Genomic DNA, 23,298 nt, shown 5'->3' on the forward strand with positions numbered 1-23,298 from the left:
ACCATCGAATCTACACAGCTTCGAAGTCCTAACATATCACTCTTTTCCAGTAAATTCACAATCGGACACAGCGTTTCGAAGAGGAAATCGTGAAACTGAAAGTGAAAGTAATCATTTCTAATTGTTCATTCTAAAACCTTCAAGATATAGATTCGCATTATATTTCTGTGTACACGAGTAAACGTATTTGAATCATGTAATTTGATCATTGTGCCCTTGAATTTAACACTAAAACTACCTGGTGGGACAAAATTACCTATTCCTGGTTTCCTCTGTTCGCAATTATTAAAGAGATAACAGATGTTTCTCTGAGCAATTATTGAAGAAATTGATTTAGCGATACGCAAACTGAATTGTGTATCAATTAAACTTTCAATAAATGCACTTTTGGAGTTTCTGTAGAGGAATTGCGAAAAGTCAATTTAACTGCTCGGTAGTTTTAGTGTTAATTGAGATTTTCATTCGTGTGTCAGCGATGTAAATTTTCAGACAGACTTTTAGAAAAATCCGCGTCGCTCTGCAACGCCGCGAAGGATCGTCGAGCGTTTTGTATCGAGGTGCCCGGTGATCTAGTTCGTAAATTGCAGAAACAACGAGCTCTAATGAATCTGGATGGCGCTGGTCGAGCGGCCGAGGAACGGTCCCGACCTGTTGCGCACTTTCGTGCTCTTGCTCCGTTTTCTCGCCTGGAACACGAACCTTGACGGAGCTGGGCGTTTCATTCGAATGATTTACCATAGAACACTTCGTCGATTACATAAAAGAATTAATATTCTTATCATCGTTATATTAATCTTCCCTCTAAAATACCTCATAATCACCCGATCCACGTCGCCTTGTTTACCGAAATATTCGGAGATAATAAGTTTCACCGAGAGCAAAATGCAATTTTTATCGATATCAATGTTTGTTCACCACAGAATGCGATAGATTAGTAGGATAACACGATTTTAGATAGCACGATTACGCGATAAGCTACAGAGATCAAATATTATTACGAGGATATTGTTGTCAACAACACTATCGACGATCTAAATTACCACGAACATTCTCCTCCGCGCGAAGCCAATCTCTCTTCTACCTTCAACGTTAGATTCCCCAATTCTCTTCCCCACCACCGTATCATTCCGCAACAAACACAAGATCCCAATAACACATTAAAAACGAATTAACACGCTACCGTGCGTCCCATTACACGAAGATTAACGAAAAACTGGTTCGAAGGAGAATCAGACACTTCGACCGCTGGCAGACCAAGATCGTACCTATTCTCCTCAGAAATTCTCCGTACTCGAGGTGAATCTCTATGAATCCTCGACGGCCATTAATCGTTCTCAACCGGGAATGATAAAGAAACGGCAGGACGAGAAAAAGGAGAACTCACGTAAGAAAATGTTTTGCGGTGTCCAGTACCTGAGAAAAAGAGGGAATAGCAATAAGAAAACGAGGAAAATAACAATATCATTCGTTTTTCCTGGTGGCCCGATTACGATTCCAGGTTCAAGCTCAAAAGTTTGTGGTTGATGAATTGGTGATTTATGTTGCGGACAAAAACCGCCGGGGATCAAAGATGGCGGAAAGGTGACGCGGGAGAAGGTCGAAAAATCGAAGGAGAACCGGACCGGGACGGGTGGTTCGAGATCGATGCACGTGCGATTACCGCGTACGTATTAATGCTGTTCGCCCGTATTTCTTGGTTGATGCGCGCGGTCTGTCGTACGGTGATCGTCGAGAGGGTAAAGGCGTACCGGAGCAGCCGTTTCATTCAGTATACCGACGACCGTAGCGCCGGTGAGACGAGTTAGCATCGTTCCGCGGACGATTTTCGCATAGGTGCACACACATTCGCGGTACTTACACTACAGGACTGCACCAGCTTCTTTTCGCCCAGTTCTCACGGAATTTTGGACCCAGATTGCGGCTGACCTTGCTCCGTGAACGTCAACCGGCCACTAGTAAGAACCTTTCTCCCTTTTTTCGACCAGTTTTTTCATCTTTCGCTGGTTCTCGACCGACGTTCCGCTATACACAACCATCGCTGTCCGTTTCGCAGCGTCCAAGCGGATTTTAAAAGAATCCAGAAGCGACTCCTGTTACTCGCGGTACTTTTCCTCCGTCGAATGTGGATTCTTTGGGACAACGAGTTCTTAATGATAGCTTTTTTCTCGTAGGATACTGTCGAGTTTTACTCGTTCGCCTCGCTTTAATTGGAGTTTAAGGGAGTTTTACCTGGGTTACGCAAGACAGTTGAACTCCCCGTTATCGTGCACGTGAATGTTTGTGAAATGGTAACTTTTCCTCGGTGGTATTCGGTAAACTTCTGCCTAGTTTCCTTTCCTGTCGCGCTGCGCAACGCTGACCAGTGTTTTCCGCGTAAAGCCGCGCGTTAATCGTAAATTGGATTGCTTCGGAGTATTTGTCGGTTTTTGTTGAACGATACCTTCGTAATAGGCGGTATTAAATTTAACGGAATGCCTTTTTTGAAGTCGATTTCAAGTGGAGGCACTTTCACGTGTCACAGATAGTGGTCTTTTTCTAGATTCTTTGGTTACCGTCAAATAGTAGTTTTCTCCTCGCGATATTCTCGTCGGTCTTGACTATTTCCCTCGCCAAGTTGCCTTTAAATATCATGATACATTCTCGACGACACGATTTCGCAGCGAAAGAGGGAACTCGGGCATAACAAGGAGGCTCCTCTTTGAATACTCAATAGCTTCTTTTTAAATGATATTATCATTCTCCGAGATGCTTTGTAAAATGCAATTCATAGTTGATCGGATTCCGTAACATTTATTAAATATTCATGACGTTGCTTCCCGAGAAAGACGTTTCTTTCTACTGCAGGTTAAAATGCCCTTTCATGCTAGAACTCAGGATATATCTCCCTCGAGATTTCTCGTTTTGCAATCGTTCAATTCACCGCACCTTCGCCACGCGTTTTTCGTCGATCGAAAGATCAATTTTGCAGAAAATTATTGTAACACGTGATCGAGGCGAACACCCCCGAAGATAATTATTTTTTAGTTTATCCGAGTTTCATATTGTAGTCTGACATTTTCGAGTTTTCGCTTGAACGGTACTTTTCCTTCCGCGGTATCCAACAAATTATCCGTGGACGAAACGTCACCGGAAGATCTCGTCGAGGCAACGCGGCAGAGGAAGACCCACAGCAGTCGTAAATTAAATTCGCGTATTAAGGGGGCATAACCGGTCGAAACCTCGGAAAATACGCCTATTTTTCGAGTATGTTTAGAGTGCAACGGCGGGACAAATGTTTATTGCTTTGCCTTTGCCATTAATACAATCGTCGCATAAAAAGACGGAGCTTAAACAAATATTTCTTGAAAAAGTTGCAAGTGTATCCATACAATCTTCAATATTTTAAACAGTTTCGCGATAAACGTGAAAACGGCTATAAATCATATCCGAAGTTAAAGAATGCACATTCACTCGTATCAAAAAATGGCGCCATGTTGAAAAAAGTTTCATGCGCTTTAAGCTCTGACTAGATTAAACCACCATAACCTCATTAGTTTCTCAAATTTCTACACCAGACTTCCTTTACAACGTTTCCAAAACATCAGTGTACGTACGTGTGTAAAGAAAATTATTTTTCATTGACATTTACAAACAGTCACTCCCCCGCAATACGTCGGGTTCGTTCAAGCGTTCTAAACAGTTCAGAAAGTGGCCCCGGTCTTTCATACCGAACTTCCCTCCGATCGATCCACGAGAAAGTGTTCCACGCGAAATCGACGGGGATTTATTATTCTTCGCCTCGCCGGCAACCGAAAACTCGTTCTTACCGTTCAATTTTCGCCATGTCGGGTGGCAAACATGTTTGCGCGTTTACAAATTACAAAGTGTTTTGACGAGTGGCAGCTAGAAGCAGAAGGAGAAACAGGAACATATGGCGACAATTATTGATGACGTTGGCTGGCGCTGGAAATATTAAATGTCAATTAATAGCTATGATTCTGTAATCGGCCATTACCGGTAAAACGCAAGAAAATCGTTGGAATTAATTAGTTTCACAATTAGATCTCTTTAACGACGTCGAAGGCATTGCAATTCTCAGATTAATCGAGTATAGTTGCCGCGACTGCGTGTTCTCAGTTTTCCCGATGTTTACATACGAGATTAATGCATAAGATGTCGTTTTCTTAACACTAAAACTACTAACACTAAAATTTCTTTGTCCTCTATCGAGACTTTAATTGACTTATAATTCAATTCGCGCATTGCTGAATCTTTCACAGTTTCTCAGCGGAACATTTGTTGTTTTTCTAATGATTGCAGAAAGAATACATCAGGAATGGGTCATTCTGACCCGTCCGGTAGTTTTAGTGTTAAGTGAAACGTGAACCATAGTCTCGTGTAAATATTTTCTCACGCATGTATTTAATTTCAATGATTTCTACATGCTTCTGTAGTCTTGTCGACGATTCGATAATATCTCATTACGAAATTCCTAACAGGAATGATATAGTAGAGTACTCCTAATAATTTCACTGTGCAGGAAGTCATGTAATAATCAGCTTGATTAATCACACGAGCAGGTATTCGATAGAAATCGGCTACGGTACGAATTTCATTCAAAGAAAACGCAATTTTACGTTCGCTAACTTCGCTACGCCATTTTTCACGGAACAATTGAAGCACGCGAAGGTTGAAGCCAAGGATCAACGAGTAGTTATTAACAATGACATCTATAACGCGTGTTATTAATGTGAACACGAGTGACCCTCCCGTGTATCATGGATTTACCTATAACTCTGAAAACACGGGACGGGAAATTGAGAATTATGAACGTTGGTTAGACTCATTGTCAACCGATATCTCCTTGTTTTACTATTCAAATGAAGAGCCTTGTCTTTTTCAAGCACTTAACTTGCTCAAACACTAATACGTACATTGTGAAAATTCCTTAGAATTTTCGCCTCTTCGAAATTACAAGCGCTATTGTAACATCAAGTAAAAACATCCAAACAACGCCAGAGTTTAATGAGCATTAATATTATTCTGTTCTTAGAAATTGAACAAAAATATCAGATACTTTCCTTTGTCGAGTAACGTTTTAGACCAAAATAACTCTGGCGAGTCTATTCAGGAAGAAATTTACAAGATAAAGGGTTTAAAACCTGATTCGCACTGCAACCGGATTACAGATTTACATGCGGACAACTAGAACTTCTCGGCGATCGAGAAGACCGATCCGCCAAGGACGCCGCGAGCTAGTAAGTTAGAACTGACTTCATCGAGACACAGTGAAAGTCAATTAATTTTGCCATAGGCTGCCGGGTAGAGTCTGCATTGAAGAAACACTTCGTCGGTTGTGCGCTGCGCATTATATACCGATATTCTCGCATTTTTTCTCGTAACTGTTCATTTGTTACGATAACATTCGCGGCGGTTGATATATTTTATACAACGCGAGATATCCTTTCGAAACGCACAGAAACGTAAATAACAAGAACCACCGATTTCTCCAGTATATCACTTTCATTTTAAGTAATCACGAGTATAAAATTAATGCCACTTCGATTTTACGCGAAATGTAAGATTACGTCCGTCTGAGATAGGTGACGTTGGGAGGGGACGCGATAACAAGTGATCGGCAATGAGTGACTTTAACGAAATATACGGAAACAATTAGAATTTAATGGATACTCTTGTAGAAAGGTTGTTCGTTGCTATAGACAGCTGAACAACAATGAAAAGTTAAACAGTGAATTAATTGTATGATTTAGTATTATCAATCTCAGCTACGAATTAAACAAGTTCCACGCGAAACTGACTAAGATTGCATAGTCATTGTAGCTTTCTGTTGACGAAAAGGAACAGACGAAAATTTCAAGTAAAAAGGTGTATTACTGTATGATTCAATAATATTAATACGAATAGGATATCGATAACATTAACAATTTGACGCATATTCAACTTTATAAACACTATTTGATAAATGTATACGTTAACCTTAATTGATGCAATTACATCGATATGTGTCTCAATTATCTGTCTTCAAACATCGAACTTCCAAAATCCGACTGAACGAACATAAATCTTCCTAAAAGCAGTAGAATCAGGCATACAATAAATATCCGTAAGCCCAGTGATAACACTAAGACTACCGAGCAGTTAAATCGACTTTTTGAAATTCCTCCATAGAAACTCCAAGAATGTATCTATCGAGACTTTCGTTCATTCACAATTCAGTTCGCGCACTGCAAAATCGATTTCTTTAATAATTTCTCAAAGAAACATCTGTCATGTGTTTAATAATTGTAAAAAGAAGACATCAGGAATGAGTGATTTCGACTCGCCTGGTAATTTTAGTGTTAAGTACGAGTAGAGATTCACGCGAACCGTGAAAAATTCGTACGACGGTAGACGTGTTTCGTCAACGAAAGGGAAAAGCAAACATTGTCATTAAGAGGTCGAGAACGATGCGTACACGGGGAAGCGCGGGGATCGAACGGTCCGTAATTAATATCAGTCATTGTGAATCTAGATGGTTGCGCCCAGAGTCATGGGCAATTACCGGCGACAATTCTCCGTAGCAATTTTCATGTCGCACGTGCTCGTCCGCTCACGTTCGAGAGCACTGCTCGCCGTGTCACGTTATTTTCCATATGATCCGGTGGTCTCTTTCAGCAATAAAATAAATGTTAATTTTGGAAATTCAAATATCTGGTCGCTATAAATATTCATCGCCTCGGAATGAAATATCGGTGTCATTTTTTTGCGCGTGACACAAGCAGAGATCGTACGTGAATTACGGGACAGGTGTATTTTATTCGAATGTTTTATGTATTATTACATTACACAGAGTTTAGCGCTGAATATTGAAATTTATAATTTTACTACATTGAACTACAGTCGAATGCTGAGGGTGAGTCACAACGTAAACTCATTGATATTATGATTTCGCATTTTATTACGCAAAAAGCAATACCTGACCTGTCGAGGTAGGACGAAGGTTCATAGTACGCTCTAACTATGCTGTAATTGTTGTTAACACATCGCGAGTGTTTTTGAAAAAGAGAAATAATTTCTTCTACAGTTTAAAGATGGCATTTTTTATTCAATCGAGGACACCGATATGTATATGAACATCGATAATGTTTTCTAGAGTTTAACGATGGCATTTTTTTTTCAATCGAATTTTATGTTAACAAAAAAATAATCTGTTGACCTCTTTAATAGCTTTGTCGATTAGATCTATTTTATCGCGAATTATTCACCAGGGAATTCACGTTTACTCCGAATAAACGTCGACGATAGTGTTTCGAATGAAAAAGAAATCTTCGTGAAACTCAGCTGATAATTGAAATTGACTCACTTTCTCGAATCTTGAACTTGATCCCATTCGTATTAGATACTCGGAGAAAAATATTTATAGGAATTGTTTATCGACGCCACATATTATTTCATGGTTTACGAAACGTTTGTTTTAATCGGGGACACCGTATATTATTAAACTTGGTTCAATGAATCTTCATTTCGACATACGACGAGAACGAACGCTCCCCCTGTCGATAATTAATTACGACAGTGATTGACTTCTCGAACAGGCCGGCCAGAGATACGACTTATCACTATCCTCGGTTCATCCTTCATCTTTTTCTTCTTCTGTTCGGTGTTTTCATTATTTTTCAGGGAACGCAATCGTGCTGCTGTTTTTAGAGAACAACACTGATAAAACCTTGTCATTAAGGAGATTATTTTTGTATTTGTTTTTCGTGTGGCAGCGTTACCGTGATTGTTTGAAAGATTACGCGACAAAGATCAAATAACAAGTGTGTAGAATGGGAATGATAATATCGCGGCTCGAACGTTAGTCCATCAGCGGTTCTCAAGGATCTCGCCGCGCTGACAATGGCGGACGAGCCGAATGCAGAACGGGAAATTGCACGGCTCCGCGCGGAATTCTCAGCTGAAAATTGAAAGTGAATTTCGCGTCTCATTAGAAAGCGAATTGCCAGGCCGATAAGATATTCGTGGTTCGTTCGCAACGCGTTACGCCGGCAGGCCGGGAAAATTGCGGCGTTACGATATATATGTTAATGGTTCTTTTTTCCCCTCTCTCTGTCTTGCTCCCCCTTTACTCGTCATCCTCGCTCGGAATTCTAGAAAATTTTACCGACCGAGTGAACATTGAACAAATAGACATACGTTCGAGTAAAGTGTCCAACAACGTAACCTACTTAAACGTCAAGAAAATATTTGTACATGTGAAAGAAATTGTGGCAGGAAGTAATAGTGGTACAGCGTCAATTGTTAGGGAAAATGTTGCAATATCTTCAAAGGATTTTTCTTGAAACTAGAATTTCTTGTTTATTTTATTCGTTTTATTACTTGTTCGTTATTAATATTGATAAAATTAAATACAATTACACGGATGGATATGACACTTAAGTGGTGAAGAACATCGTTGTCCCTTTCTATGGTATTGCTTTTTAAGAACATGCCGGGTCCTCGCTCGACTTTGTGGGCGTCCTCTTTTTACCGTGAGTTGAAAGTGATTCGAAATTCGGAGAAAGCGTACACTAGTTTCTATACCAACTGGAGCCAGCCACGCGAGCAACTAACAAGATTAGCGATTCTATGAATTCGCGGATACGTGATAATATCTGAGATCCCGTTCCCGATTGTGTCGCCATTATCTCCGTTTAAGGAACGATACGACATCGCAATTCGCTCTTGTTCGTTCGCTACGACATTATTTGTTCGACCGTTATCACTGTATTTAATCGTGCGACGAGATAAGGGTTGCACAATTCCACGAATAAATTCAGAAAGTGTTCACGACCTCTCCACCGTGTTTTCAAATATTCTTATCCGAGATACACTGAATTTGTTGAAATTAACTTCTCAAGTAAAAGAAGCATACGGCAAAAATAGAAAGAAGTTTATTAACTACAACTTATAAGTACTAATAATCTAATATCTCGTACTAATGAATACCAGTGTACCAATAATCATTAATTACACTGTCGAGACGATCGAACATCAGAAATTAACACATCGAACGTCGGCTTCACGTGAATCTTTACATTCCATTCGTTGCCCAGCACAGACGCGCGTAATTTCAAGTAACCTCTGCGTTTCACCGGGACCTCCGCATTCCGACCTCTACGTTCTCATAATCCCCGTAATGATGTGTCTAGGATAACAGCCAATTAAACGAGAACCGCTCGCTTTCCAGGTGAGCCGAGCCTCAACGCCGAAAAACCGTGCCAACCGGAGGTGTCCACGCTTTCGCCGCGGTTTCCGGTTTCTAGCCTGGCCCGGCCCCGCAGGAACTAGCCCTCAGCGACCGGGAATCTTGGTCGACACCCTGTGGTCTGGTGGTGAGCTATGAAAATATTGTGACCGTTTGACGGGCCTGTGAGTGATCGTCGAAGAGAAACGGGAGGAGGAGGCTGAGCGCGCCGAGGTTCCAGTGGAAGTGACCAATTAGACAAAAAGCTGGATACCATGTCGTTTCTACGTTCCGTGGGGGATGTGATCGGTTTCTTGATCCTCACGGTGTTCTCGATCATCGAGAGCCTCGTGAAGATGCTCATCCCCGCGAAATACAAGATGAAGAGCATCGCCGGCGAGATAGCCCTTGTGACCGGCGGCGGGGGCGGTCTGGGCAGCCTAATCGCCCTCAGGCTCGCTAATCTGGGCGCCATCGTGGTCATCTGGGACGTAAACAAAGCAGGTAAGAACTGTTGTCCTTTCTTGACTGAACCCTTTCGCGGACGAAGATTTTTGAAAGAAATTAAATAACTAAATTATATGTCTAACTCTGAACACTGAAACTACCGAGCAGTTAAATTGGGTTTTTGAAAATCCTCTATAGAATCATCAAGAATGCACTTATTAAAGCTGTAATTGATTTATAATTCAGTTTGCGTATTGCTAAATCAATTTCTTTAATAAATTCTCAGAGAAATATCTGTTATCCTTTTAATAATTGCAAAAAGAAGAAATCAGACATGGGTCATTGTGACCTCTCCGGTGATTTTAGTGTTAAATACTAGACAAACTTGGTCTGTTGTTATTTGAATAATTAAATGACGTTCTTGTAACTTTGCGAGTTGGATATCAAAGTTTGATGTTGCTAATGCGACGACATTCGTCCTCGAGGGGTTAACTGTTTAATAACGCCGAGCCGCGATGGAGGTCTTAATTTGCGCTTAATTCTTTAGCATTGGCGCGGCTGAATGACCCTTAGTTTAGTGAAAACATTACTGTTCAGAGAGAATGTGTCAATGATAATTGGTTGTAAGCTGGGGCAGTTGCGAAATAAGAATGTTTGGGAGCAGCGAATCAGATCCAAAATAAGTTCTTGTTGTAGTTAATCTTTAGACATGATTCGAGATCGGGAAAAAATTCGAGGGAATCTGATTATACGTGAGATACGATGAAATATCGTAAGCACTGCAATTAACACTTTGCGGACGGATGTCGGTAAGATGGAACGTTCGTATTTGGAAGACTAACTCGCGGAAAAATGATATTATTGGTTGAACAGCAAGAGATCAGAACGTACCTTTTTTTCTATTAATTAAGCAGTTGATATGTAACAATTGATATGTTAGCAATTTAGCTTCATGTGTTGAAGGCTGTGTATGTTTCGAAGAATCTTCGTCCGCAAGGGTATACTTAGATACAGAACAAAGAAAGAAATGAGGCAACAGGTTAGCAATGCAAGTTGATAGATTCTTTGTGGCGTATACGATTTCTATGTTAGCGAGATAAGCTCGGCAGCTGATAGTTGGAACTGATTTAATGCGTAGCTGGTCGCGGCGCGTTGGATCATTATTAAACGTGGATAGCAATCTTGTTGAGCTAAGAAACATTGAAGGAACATTAGCGGAACAGAATTTTGCTCGTCGGTTCCGCGATAATTGCGAACCCTCGCTACATTGCCACGTGATGTTTGTCATCGGAACCGCCGTCAGAACCTCGCGTTGGTTGCGTTCCAAGAACGGAACGAGATAATTATAGAATATTCAAACAACCGCGAATCACTCGTCTATAATGCCAGCACGCTACAGCCTAGTTTGGACCGTACTTAAATCCGATTGACGTCCATGGCTGTAGCGCTGGTTGTCTCCTCGTTGGATTATTAATTACGTAATCCGTGGCGAGCACGGTTCAAGCAGGAAACGATTACGCGAATCGATCGGTGTGTTTGCCTCTTTGAAGGGAAATTGTTCAGTGTATCGCGGTCGCTTGACGAACCGGCCTTCTCTCCTTTTCTCCGGAATGCACGGGACAGAAACGAACCGGGTTTCGATTTCCATTTCGATCGAAAGGAAGAGAGCACGACTCCAGAAACTGTAACACTAGATTTACGGACGTTTACTCTACATTTTATTCTATCGCTCCTGTTTGTTCATACAGGTCGCAGGAATTAGAGTTTCGAGAACGGAGAATTATAATGTATATTCGCGTAATTGCACCAATCAAAGTCCTCCTAAATGGAACTAAATTTTTAATGTTTAAGAAATTCAATGTCCGTCAGATTGACGGGTTTCGTAAATCTAGCGTTGAGGATCCTATATTTTTGCTATTGAACATTAGAAGAATTCATTTTCTTAAACTGATAACCGAAAAAGACGAGTTTACTCTCCTCTCATGTTGAATTATATATTTGAACATTTTCTCGGTTTTTTATTTGCTTTATATGGTTAAAATTAGAGAATTTATAATTTGTAAGCGGAGGAAACTTAACAATAAACAGACCTTCTGTCGCGAAGAGATTCAAGGATCGATTCGAATGCGCTGGAAGTCGAAACACGTTCTTGACGACCATGAAAATCGGATGATTATCATCGTAGCGTTTCACTTGATGAGTGGACACACGGAATGATTGTCCTTCGTATCAACGACCGCGGATCGATCGGTTTCTTTCGAATTTTCCATGACCAAGAAACTGAGATTTTACTTCGATCGAGTTACCGAAGAACAATTCACGTTTCGCAATAAAAATCCTATTAAATCTTTTTTCTATTGTGTTTGAGCTAATTGTGCATTATGCGCGATGAGAAAAAAAAACGCTTGATTGACTCACAGATTTTCGATTAACTGACTATAACTGATTACACAAGCAAAAACTCGACTAATTGATTCGATCCAAACGGTGAACCAGATCAACACCACCCCGTCTGCGGAAATGGAAAAGATTCAGTCGCGTTGCTGGCTGCTGATCGAATCGGACAGTTTCGCAACCGATTCGACAAAAGTAACAACGACGGGTTGGTCGGTGGCTTCGGGCTGGTTAGTCGAACTTCGCCTTAAACGGATTAGTGTAGTTATCGTGTTAGTGGGTTTTCTGTTTTATGTAACGACCCCGCCGGCGGTTTATTATCATCGACAAATTACCGCCAAGCGTTGCACTCGATCCTCAAAGAAGCTTAATCTTCGTCCAGTCGCGAATTGTGAAGTAATAGTCCGGTACATAACTTCCGTTTTCGTTTGTTTACAAAGTACTCGAGTGATCCCCGACCCCGTATCGCGACGCCGCCATACTGCTTTCGCGGTAGAGTCGCTAAACGTGTTTGTAGAGTACGGACTAATAATTTAAGCACACTCTGTAAGTACACCTTTTTTAACTCCCATCAATCGAGGACGGTGGTATGTAGCGTCTAAAGTGTCTACGTATAAATAGTTCCTCTATTTGATGTAGATTTGCATCGCATACTAATACCTCGAGAGGAGTTGAACGCTCGTGGGCGGCCTCTCGATATGTCCCCTGTCGACCTTTCATCGGAATGGCCATGCTCCTGACCTTGAATATCGAGAAAAAATACTTTTGACGATCGACCTCCAAGCCGAACCGACTTGAACCGTGTTTTTATCAAGGTTTCGAGGCGTTTCCGCGGATATTGCCTTGTGAATCATTTTCTCGGTACTTTGAAATCATGCAAACCGGGAAATTAGATGTTTAACACCTTTTCAAAGCAGAGGAGGGGAAGAGAACTTAAAAGCAAACTTCGAAAATGGAGGAAGACTAAGAACCTAAGTATCAATAAGAAGAGGTATGTTTACTGTTAATTATTTAAAAATAATCTCCTCGAAGCTCGTTTACTTTTGTCTGCTTGTTTCTTTGAAAACATAACGAGACAATTTGCATTCATAGATATCTTATTCTCATTGAAAACAGACTCTTTTAAACAAAATCAACTCTGGAAGATATAGCGTACAAAACAAGGGAATTTGTCCGTGATTGATATCTTTACAGAAAAATTATACGATCGACGAAAATCGGAGGATATAACTGGGAGGGTATAGGCAACGTTGATTACGCGTCCGCCATGATGGCGGTGTTAGTTTTCCCGCGTATTTTGCGCGGTCAAGGTAAAACATTACGCCGACAAGGTGATGTTGCGTTGAGCAACGAAACGGACGGAATAAAGCCGATAAGGATCATCGGAGATTAATTGCTGTTAGAGGGAAGACGTTTCGGGTTCACGGGCAAAGGAAGCTTAGTCGCGTAATGAATTTTAAGCGCTGGCAATCGCGGGCCCGGACTCATGGGCGGAATAGTGATCGCGCGGCTGCACCGCCGACAATTGGATTAGTATACTTTTATTGTTTGCAAGCGGGACACGTGTCACCGAAAACGAAACGGAATAGTAAGAGTCCCCGGGGGACGATCTTCGTGTTCATCCCGTGACTACCTTGTAACTGGGACTCAAGTCACTTTTAGATTTACCATCGGAACGCGTATCGCAAGAATCGAACGAACCTTAACGTTCCATTTAGATTCTACTTCATTCTAGTCTATTAGAAATGTATAATTCTTAAACTATAGACCAAAGCAATTGAATGATTTCGAAATGTGACATAGAAATTCGAATACCGTACCTTTCAATCCTCAAGCTGGTGACAATTTAAGACAAGAAATACATTTACAGAAACTGAGTGTTATTATTCACCCTACCCTACGGAATTGAACTATTTTTTAGTATAAATATACTGGGTCGTTCAGCTTATTATTCCATTGCTTTTGATCTGATTTTGCTCTATCTCTTTATTACATAGATTCTATTAATATCACGACTAAGAATTTCAAGGAACGCGTTACCAAACAGCACGCGAGTGTAAAAAATATTAGGAACCGGTGTCTTAAGGGACAGGGTAGCCTGAAGATGGGAAAAAACGGACAGAGAATTTCACTTGAAGTTCGCGTTTAGCAACCGCCACGAGGCAAGCCGCGAAGTGGCGTGGACATTCAAGGACACCGCAAGTAGATCTGCTCGATCGACCCGGTAAACTGGTTGGTGGTAGTGAAAAAACGAAATTTCACGCGAGCCGTGCAAGCCATCGCAAGTGATGGTTTCGGTGGTGCGTAACACGCACACACGCTTGCCCCGATGCCTTTCCGTCGGTTAATCCACCTTTCTCTGATAAAACAGAGTTCGGCAGTCCTTCTGCTGCAAGAGTGACACCGATGAAATACTTTAATTGCGTCCAATTTTGTGCAGTCCGTGACACACTTGCGACATTGAATCCTTAATGTAACCGAACCACCGGTTTATTTTATATCTTTTAAAACCTGTCGAAACCCTATATACTTTTCATTAACGCAATCCCGCGGTGCGAGCGTACACCACCATCTCTCGTGGATTACACGGGAGAAGGAAAATGTTAAATTCCTTCTAAATCAACAAACTTCAATCGGCGACATTAACATACGTGATGTTTTCTCATTAACGTACGAGTACGAATACGGGGAATGCGCACGTATTCACGGGAATTATTTTATTATCAAAATCTTCGTAACCTCCGCGAGGACTTCGATGAGTATTGCCTTCGCTCGCAATCAACTCTCACCCATCGTTTCGCCGGTTGACCTACTGTACTCGCGGTGAATGTTAGAAAAGTATTTTCTCGTATCGTTCGTTATTGCTTCACGATATCTATACGCACGAGTGATGCACATTAATATTATTTACGCAGGCGCTGCGCGTTGAAACTAACTCGTCCATTCGAAATATACGCGTTTTTCACGGTAATGGAATTACCTGTATAAAGTAAACAATCGTTCGGCGCGCCATTTATGAGAATAGCGGTAATAATAATGTTCCAACATTTTACGAGCGCTACTCTGACACAAAGAGGCGCCCGTAAAGAGGCAAGGAGCGAGCGAATTCCAGGTCGTTCGTCAGTCCACCTGTTGCCGTCGATTAATATCCTCTTTCTCGTTGCTCGTACCCGGTCTAGAGAGGTCGAGGCAATTTAGCTGGCATTCGTTCGTGACATTTCACCGGACAATTCGATATCTCGGCACCGACGAACGAACAACCGGGCACCGATCATCCGGCAGGCAGCTTTTCGCGGCCGTACACTTTTACGTAGAAAGTCGTTGCCGGGACGAGTGGCGGCTGTCTCGCTCCTTGGCCAAGTGGTACGTGCGCTCATGTAGAATATGAAAGATGTAATTGCGAAAACGCGGAATATATCCTGTTTCCCAGCCCGCCGCGGCGGTCGCGTTCCATCCATTTTCTCGGGGCGGTATTGTGCAAACCAGAATACTTCGTCGCCGTTCCCGGTGAGGTGCGGTAATCCTGTCTTGATTCTACAGTTTTACCACTGGAACCACTGGATGGATCAAAATGACCCATTCCTGATTTCTTCTTTTACAACTGCTGAAAAGGTGCAGTCGCTACTTCGGGAAATGATTCCAGAAACTGATTGATGACTAAACTCAAATGTGATTGAAATCTTAATAAATGCACGCTTAGACGTTTTATAAAGATGTCTTAACATGTCAGTTTAAGTGCTCGGCAGTTCTGGTGTTAAACGATGTTTAGATTTCAAAGTGAAATGATAGAATAATACATTTTTATAATATATTTTGTTCACACTTGTATATATAACCCGTTTGAAAAGGAAATTCTGCGACGTATATGGTAATTAGTTTAAGATGACCGGTGCTTGAGTTAACGAAGCTTTCTGTTTCACTTGAAATGTCGCGGCAGAACAACGTTTCCTTTAGTTTCTAATTCTACAGGACGGTTAATTTCGTTTAAAAATTCTATAGATGTTCAGTGTTACTGAGGCTGACGTCGGCACGTTTTAAATGTTGCTAGAGGATCGTATAACAGCTGTGCGTTGCATTATTCAAGAGTAGGAAAAAAAGATGAATGCAATAATGAGCAAGTTATAGTGACAAGTTGACAAATATGTTTGTAAACACATGGATCGTTTATAAGCGTCGATGCGAGTCATATGCGAAAAAGCTAAATGCCACTGTCGTAGTTCAAACATTACTGAACTTCTTTTTAAAGTGTTTATCCGTATTCAGAACATTCTAACATCAATTTAGAAATATTTTTATGATATTTTAACTAGAACGGAAGTAGATAGGTGCCTATATATCGCAAGTCATAACGTTAAACGTCATACTCTGTTCAATATAATTACACAGCACAACGGTCCAGTTCCCAGTCAGCGGAAGAAATAGATTTTCACTGGTTGCTACACTTGCTCATTCATTTTCGAACTCTTCGAGCCGTCGCTACGCTGCGACTTTCATTAATTTCGTAAATCCGTGAAATATAGAGTCTATTCTGGTCACTTGATTTGCATATTACGCTGGAATACGAAACGAGTTCTAAAAGCAGCGATGGCTGGACATCGAAGAGAATCGGCGGTGAATGAAAATTGTATTATCTGCTCGAATACCTGAACCGGCGAAGCATGACAGGGAAAATGAAATGTGCGTCTAATCCTGTGTTCGATCGTTCCGATGCAACGAGAGATCGGATCTCGCGCGAGGATAACACGGGCGCAGTTTAGTCCGTCGACCTTCTCGCGTTTTAGATTAAAAGACTCGCGGGTGTCTTGGTGACCGAACTGCCTTGAAAGTTCATCGATCTGTATTTCACTGATCCTCATCGAGCTGCTTTCTTTTTCAGGCATGGAAGAGACTGTTAAACTGGTGCAAGCCGCAGGTGGAACCTGTTACGGCTACGTCTGCGATCTATGCGATCGTGAGGATGTTTACAAGAAGGCCGCGGTGGTCAAAGCGGAAGTGGGAAAGGTGAGAATTATATAATTCCCGACATGCCTGAGCATGCGCTAAATATGCGGGTTAACGTGAAATTACAATGATTTTAGAAGGCTATCAGTGTGATCTCAGAATCATAACGTCCGAGTAGCATTTTTCTGTTGTTAACTGTATTTAACTATGCGTTATGTTGGCATCACTGATAGTGAGATGGGATTAGAAGATTATGTAAATTAAAATGAATTGGTTAGAAGATTACGTGAATTAAAACGGCAAGCGTGTGTCAAATGTTTGTATTCGAAACTAGTCCGTGTAGAATCGTTTATAGGGAATGTCTAATTAATTGTATAAAAGAGTATCAATTCTAATTGTAGCGATTGACGCGCTTCGTTAACATCGCGTTCGCATAGACTCTCTAGATTTTTAAGGCACCGCACCAAAAACGCCGAAAACCATCGAGCACGCAGCACGCTAACATTCGTGACGCGGTTCAAAATGTCTGATTTCTCTCTGAGTGTATTTGCTACGCTTTAATTGCATTACTGTATACGTGATAACGATCGCTTGCGTAAATCGCAATTTTTTACCGGAGGGGATGGTTAATGTTCAGGTATTCGACGGGTTTCAGCGTGGGACATACCTATTTACCTTGCGCCGAGCTGCCCGCACAGCTCGTATAGACAAAATTATGAAATCGTGCGTTACGTCACAAAGTTACACATGTAGCCGATAAATACACAACTACCGAAAAGTTTGCAATCAGGTGTTCGATCAGAAGAAAACTTGAATTTTCCAATGAAAAAGATTTGCGCGTGGGTTCTCGTTGGTACGAATCTTAGCCACCTTGTATCTTATCTTTCGTTCGAAAGAGCAGGCAGCGAAAGTATTCGCGTTGCTACCAGGAATAGTTAATGATATCTGGCTTATCGATCTTTCTAGGTGACAATATTGATAAACAACGCCGGCGTGGTCAGCGGGATGAAATTTATGGACACGCCTGACAAGCTCATTATCCGCACGATGGATGTCAACGTGATGAGCCACTTCTGGGTACGTTCGCGACTTCTCTCTACATTCGTTTCGCGCCGGGAGCGTCGCACATTTGCACAATTTCTGCTTGAATCGTGAATTGAACTTCGTTTAAGCTTTTAACGTGGGTTGCCGATCATTTGAAATTCAAAAGGGGTAGTGACGGAAGCTTATCGATTTCTCCCAGAACATTAGTGTCGACGTTTCAATCGAAAAATTTGATAATATAACGTTAACAATCGAATTATAATGTCAAGAAACGATGAGAAATAGAGGAACGCAAATTTCCGACAAAAGGCCCACTCGCGTGGAGGAACGTAATCGCGGTGATTTCAATGCGCGGTGAGAATACTACGGCTGCGACGCACGCGTGAAAGCCTTTCCAATCAACGGTTTTCCTTGTTTTCCACTGCTCCGAGACAGAAAAATCTGTATTCCAGTTTCCTGCATACTCAGGACGGTTCGTTTTGCTTGTTTATGATCTATAATACAGCTGAACCATGGTTATTCATCAGTATTAATCGAGACTACAGGAATGTGGACCTTGAGTAAACTTGAACTGAGTTGTGACATATTGAAATCGTGTACGATCCGTCCACGATTCGCGTGAACGCCGGATAAAATTACTGAGACTTGATTTTCGCATAGGTATGCATTAGAACTGGCGTAGAATAGCTTTTTTGTTCCTGTAATTACAATTAAGTTTGCTATGTCAACTTGTCAATGAATTTTTTTGTTTCCTTTGTTTCACGCGATGAATCGTTGAAGTTTTTATTCGATCATTCGCTGAATATTCTATTTAAACATCTTAAGAATGACATTTTAATAACAATATTTGGAATGTTATTAGTATTAAGAATGAATATTTAGATTATCTGGAATTGAGCGAAGCTAATATTTAGAATTGAGGCCAGAACCGCGATTATGGGAAACCGTGAGTCTACACGCAGTGTTTGGTATTTGAATTTGAAAGACGAGGAGTGAGAGGCATTCCAGTACTCGCGTACCCTCTGTTTAGGACTGTTGCTGTGGGTCAGGTAGGAAAACCGGTCGGATAGATACAGCCAGTGGGCCGTGCAGTTGCAGTACACTCGTGTCTCGTGATTGCGACACCCACGAGAGGCCACACGCTTGCCAAACGTAGTTCCTCGATACGAAATGCCCACTTCAACTTGGCTCGTGCTTTCGCGCAATAATAGAACGCGACGGAAAGCCGGCTGAAAGTTTCTTAACCCTTCACCTATTTTCTGTAATCTCTTCGTCGACAATCGCTGAGAAGATGCGCGTCAACGGATCGTTGACGCTTCCATTCCAGTGAAATTAATTTCATTCGATACTTAACCCTTTGCAGTCGAAAGTTATTCACTGGAAATCTCCAAAATTCTCCGATCAGACGCGGAGACATTTTCGAAAACTAATTTATCAAGAAGTCACGCATAGATTGAGGAACAAAGCTATTTTACTTGAATATTCCGTCTATCGTCGCTTTACGCCAAGCTTAATATTAAATATCGAACTTTATGATTTCGCCGAGAGTCGTTTCTTCAGTGAAGTGCCAACCTTCTGGTGATGAACAGGCATTCGAAACGTTAGAGAGAGAACGCCCGCTGCAGACCATAAAAACGAAGTATTTACATTGATCAGGAGAATCAAAATTTACAGTTAATTCGAACAATTATCCAGGTCAGCTTTTTTCCCTTAATACCTATAAACTGTTCGTCTTGCGTAGAGAAAGGTAGAGAGAACGATGGTTAAAATGAAAGTTGATGGGAAAGGAATCCCGTACAGTGCATCGTGGAAAATGGCGTCTCTGAAAGGGGCCAAGACCTGGTATTTTCATGGTTTTCGAGTTACTCGGGGGAACAGCCTCCGGTTCCCCGGATAATACCGCGGAAAATCGTGGCACGCGAACGGATTCTAACGGGATGCAGAGTGAAAGTTCGCGCGCACGATGCTGAGGAGCATCATCGATAGCAATAGCAATGCCCGAGCTAGCGACGCGACGCGACGCGACGCGATGCCGCGGATTCAGAGCACGAAGAAAGAAAATTATACCGCGCGGCTCGGCCGGGAATACCGATTTATCGTGCCGCGTTACATCACGTCGCGGCATCGGTTTAATGATAATTGAGATATCCGACTTAATGCCAATAACGAACGCAAAAAGAAAATCAGAAGGAAAGAACCCGTTAAGAGGGACAAGGTCTGCCGGTTGCCGCCCGTTCGAAAACCGGCGATCACTCGAGACCTTTGCGAACCCTGTAATTACACCTTCAGCGGTTCCGATCGTTCTCGCGTCAACAGTTCGTTCATTCGATCGATCTATCACGTAACTAATTGTCTTCGAGATGACCGTCGCGATTTTACTTGAACAACTCGGTGCCAGTTTTCATGTCCGACGCGTTTTCTCCGGCGATGAAGTGACATTCACGCGAACGGTTAAGAAACGGTTAATCCCCTTGGCAGTATCTTGAGCAAACAACGAGAAGCGATCCCGACAGGCGCGAACTCAGTGTTGTCGCTGTCGGTTAAACTTTGCCCGAGCGGCTGTCGCGTGCGGACCACGGTTTTACTTTCAAAAGTGAGAACTAGAAGAAGCTAGTTGAGAAGTGGGTTAATTGGTGCGTTAAGGGGATCGTCAACCGTGTGGACCTCTCGCTGCATCCGATGTCAGGGTCACTTCGGTAAGATCTTGCCAACCGCTTTCCAAAGTCCATACCGAGCCACGAAATGGCGAGTTTTATGATCTCGGAGATCCCGGGGTTCGTCGTGTTTATGCTTGTTACACGCCCTCCGTCTCCCTCCCTCTCGCCGAACCTTCAGCGCAATTACCTTTTACTTGCACAGGAATGTCTGACCGGTAAAAGTCACTGTTCATTCTTACGGGCCAGCAAAATGTTTAAAGTGATCTCTCTTCCATTACCCTCGGTGAATAGAGTCTATTAAACCGAATTGATGAGGCTGCTGCAAAATTGAATCACCCTTCGTTAATACTTATTAAGCGGATGTTAATATGATCAAGGAACAGCGGGGAATAAAATAGAAACTCGAATCGAGACTGACAAATCTCCGACGAGGTGTTCTTTACTTTATACGATTAATTTAAACGTACCGTTCGTTCGGGGTTTTGTATTTCGATTCTTTTCACTTTTCAGACAACGAAGGCGTTCCTACCCTCTATGATGGAGGAAAACAAGGGCCACATCGTGAGCATAGCCAGCTTGGCCGGTCACGTGGGAGTGCCGACATTGGTGGACTACTGCACCTCGAAATTCGCGGCAGTCGGTTTCGAGGAGGCTCTCCACATGGAACTCGCGGTACCTATAAATTCTCTGACATTTTACACCAATTTAATCAAATACTGCAATTTTCTGTCTAACATTTTCTATTTAACTATTTCATTAAATTGCTTCGTATGCATTCTAGGCTGACGGATATAAAATCAACACCACCGTCATATGTCCGTTCTTCATTCGCAGTACCGGCATGTTCGAGGATATTTCGCCTAGGTATGAATACGTTCATTTTACTATGAATCGAATATATAACGCAAGCTCGTGTTTATTAACGTTCACGGTTATTCATGTTTCGGTTCCCTTCTCAGGTTTGTACCAAGACTTAGTCCCAATGAAGTGGCTGACCGTGTCGTGTCCGCCATGAGGTGCAACGAGAAGATCGCCGTTGTACCTGGTTACCTTTACTTCATGCTCGTCTGTAAATGGTAACATTTATTACCTTACTTTTAAAAGATTCATCATTTTATTGTTTGGGGTAATTTCGGGTGGCTAGTTCAATTATCTCGCATAAAGAATTGCTGCAACCTTCTCATTTGCAATTACAAATCCTGTTGATTATTTCGTAAGAAAGTAATTCATGTTTATTTGGGAGTCAAATCTGGTGTTCCATTTCTTTCAGTTTCCATTTAAATGCGTTTCAATGAAAAGATGGCCATCTATTCCAAGATAACCCTATAAAATTTATCATTATTCCTCTTATTCGAATAATACCTCCCGATTCTACCGATGAAGACAATCGAGCACTGATCCTCGAATGTTCGTATATTGCAGGGCCTTCCCATGGGCCTGCGCGGGAATGTTCATCCGAGGGGTAGTCACCAGCACGCTGAGCGTCTACAACACGCCGAAGAAGGCCGCGCCCAAGCCGAAGGAGGAGATCGTCGCCGACGTGATAACGAAACACCAGAACGGCGCGAACATGGAGCAGCTAACGAGACGCGTCTCCAGCACGGAGAGGAAGCCGTAGTTCGTTATTTTCCGTTGACTAATCCGTGTCCAAGAACGTTTCGAAATCGGATCCATTAGTTCAGCACCTCTATTGGACAATGAAACAACGAGAACGGGTACAACACCGTCGAATCACGATACCGTTGATAACGCTCATGTAATTCCGTAGCACATTGCAAAACTCGTCACGCACGTACACGTTAGGGTTTTATCGAGCTCGTTCCGTGCGAGCCGATTGTTACGCAAAAAAAGAAATTGTCGGGCGACAAGCTGCCTCCGTTCCGGCGTGAAACGTAGACCCGATTATTCTTTCGCAACGTTCGCGACGCGGCCGATCGGCGATGATCCGGCGGAGTATCTTGCGAAGGAGAGGATCGAAACCTTTAAGAACGATTTCTTTGCTTTCAAGCCGCGCCGGAGAAAAAAAGACGTCGACGGGGACGTTCTAGGAGAGTGAAAGTTTCGGACGCGTCCGTTCGAACACGTGTTTTGTTCGACGTTGAACAGAATTCGCTCGTATTGACGTTATTTAATTTTGTAAGAGGAGGAGAGAGCGAGAGTGACGGAGAGAGCCACCCGCGGCACAGACTCGCGGAACGTTTGTCCGAACGGCACGGGTATCTACCACTTCTTTTTACCAATAATCGGCGCCAATGTGTGATACATTAAACGTTCGTTGTTCTAGATTGTAAGGATAGGCTTAAGGACTTTCCTATTTGTAATTTCTAACCGGCAGCTCGCGGATGGGACACGTGCGATCAGTCACGCGGATTCGAGTCCGCCGAATGTAGTCGCCAGGCGACCAATTTGTCAAAACGAGAAATAAATTTCCTAGAATATTTACCCGGCGTTTCTGTTTAACCACCGGGATTTCTCTCTTAGAGGCGAGACGCGGCGATTTCGGGGGCTAACGTATTTCGCGAAACGCGGATGACTCGGATATTTTTAGAAAGTTGTTAATGGGAAGGTTAATAATAAACGGAACAGAATGCGTACGCGCGATCAGAAAAG

General features: G+C 42.3%; 1 protein-coding gene and 1 long non-coding RNA gene across 5 annotated transcripts; both read left to right on the forward strand.

Moving 5' to 3' along the window:
• The first annotated feature begins 1,538 nt into the window (after positions 1 to 1,538).
• On the forward strand, positions 1,539 to 23,130 carry LOC116434987 (epidermal retinol dehydrogenase 2). Of its 2 annotated transcripts, none has more exons than XM_031994017.2 (8): positions 1,539 to 1,663; positions 9,209 to 9,709; positions 16,923 to 17,047; positions 17,954 to 18,064; positions 21,199 to 21,360; positions 21,470 to 21,552; positions 21,648 to 21,764; positions 22,111 to 23,130. In XM_031994017.2, the coding sequence occupies exons 2-8, from the start codon at positions 9,481 to 9,483 to the stop codon at positions 22,304 to 22,306; spliced, it is 1,023 nt and encodes a 340-aa protein (XP_031849877.1). In that variant the 5' UTR covers positions 1,539 to 1,663; positions 9,209 to 9,480; the 3' UTR covers positions 22,307 to 23,130. The 2 variants fall into 2 exon arrangements, with proteins under 2 accessions (XP_031849877.1, XP_031849876.1); XM_031994016.2 differs by lacking the exon at positions 1,539 to 1,663 and adding an exon at positions 1,673 to 1,955.
• Positions 9,720 to 16,912, forward strand: LOC143174490 (uncharacterized). 3 transcript variants are annotated; one of them, XR_012998497.1, is made up of 3 exons: positions 9,720 to 12,592; positions 12,686 to 13,037; positions 15,226 to 16,912. It is a non-coding gene; the product is annotated as an uncharacterized LOC143174490 (long non-coding RNA). The 3 variants fall into 3 exon arrangements; XR_012998496.1 differs by lacking the exon at positions 15,226 to 16,912 and adding an exon at positions 13,163 to 15,215; XR_012998495.1 differs by lacking the exon at positions 15,226 to 16,912 and adding an exon at positions 13,241 to 15,215.
• Positions 23,131 to 23,298: the final 168 nt, after the last annotated feature.

The sequence above is a fragment of the Nomia melanderi genome, chromosome 4 (genome assembly GCF_051020985.1).
Source record: "Nomia melanderi isolate GNS246 chromosome 4, iyNomMela1, whole genome shotgun sequence".
NCBI classification, from domain to species: domain Eukaryota; kingdom Metazoa; phylum Arthropoda; class Insecta; order Hymenoptera; family Halictidae; genus Nomia; species Nomia melanderi.

Bases quoted from the DNA above. Each gene is read 5' to 3' on its own strand.
- LOC116434987 (XM_031994017.2), top strand. From the start codon at position 9,481: ATGTCGTTTCTACGTTCCGTGGGGGATGTGATCGGTTTCTTGATCCTC. The intron at 18,065-21,198 runs GTACGTTCGCGA...TTCACTTTTCAG, and splicing joins ACGTGATGAGCCACTTCTGG to ACAACGAAGGCGTTCCTACC. The intron at 21,553-21,647 runs GTATGAATACGT...TTCCCTTCTCAG, and splicing joins TTCGAGGATATTTCGCCTAG to GTTTGTACCAAGACTTAGTC.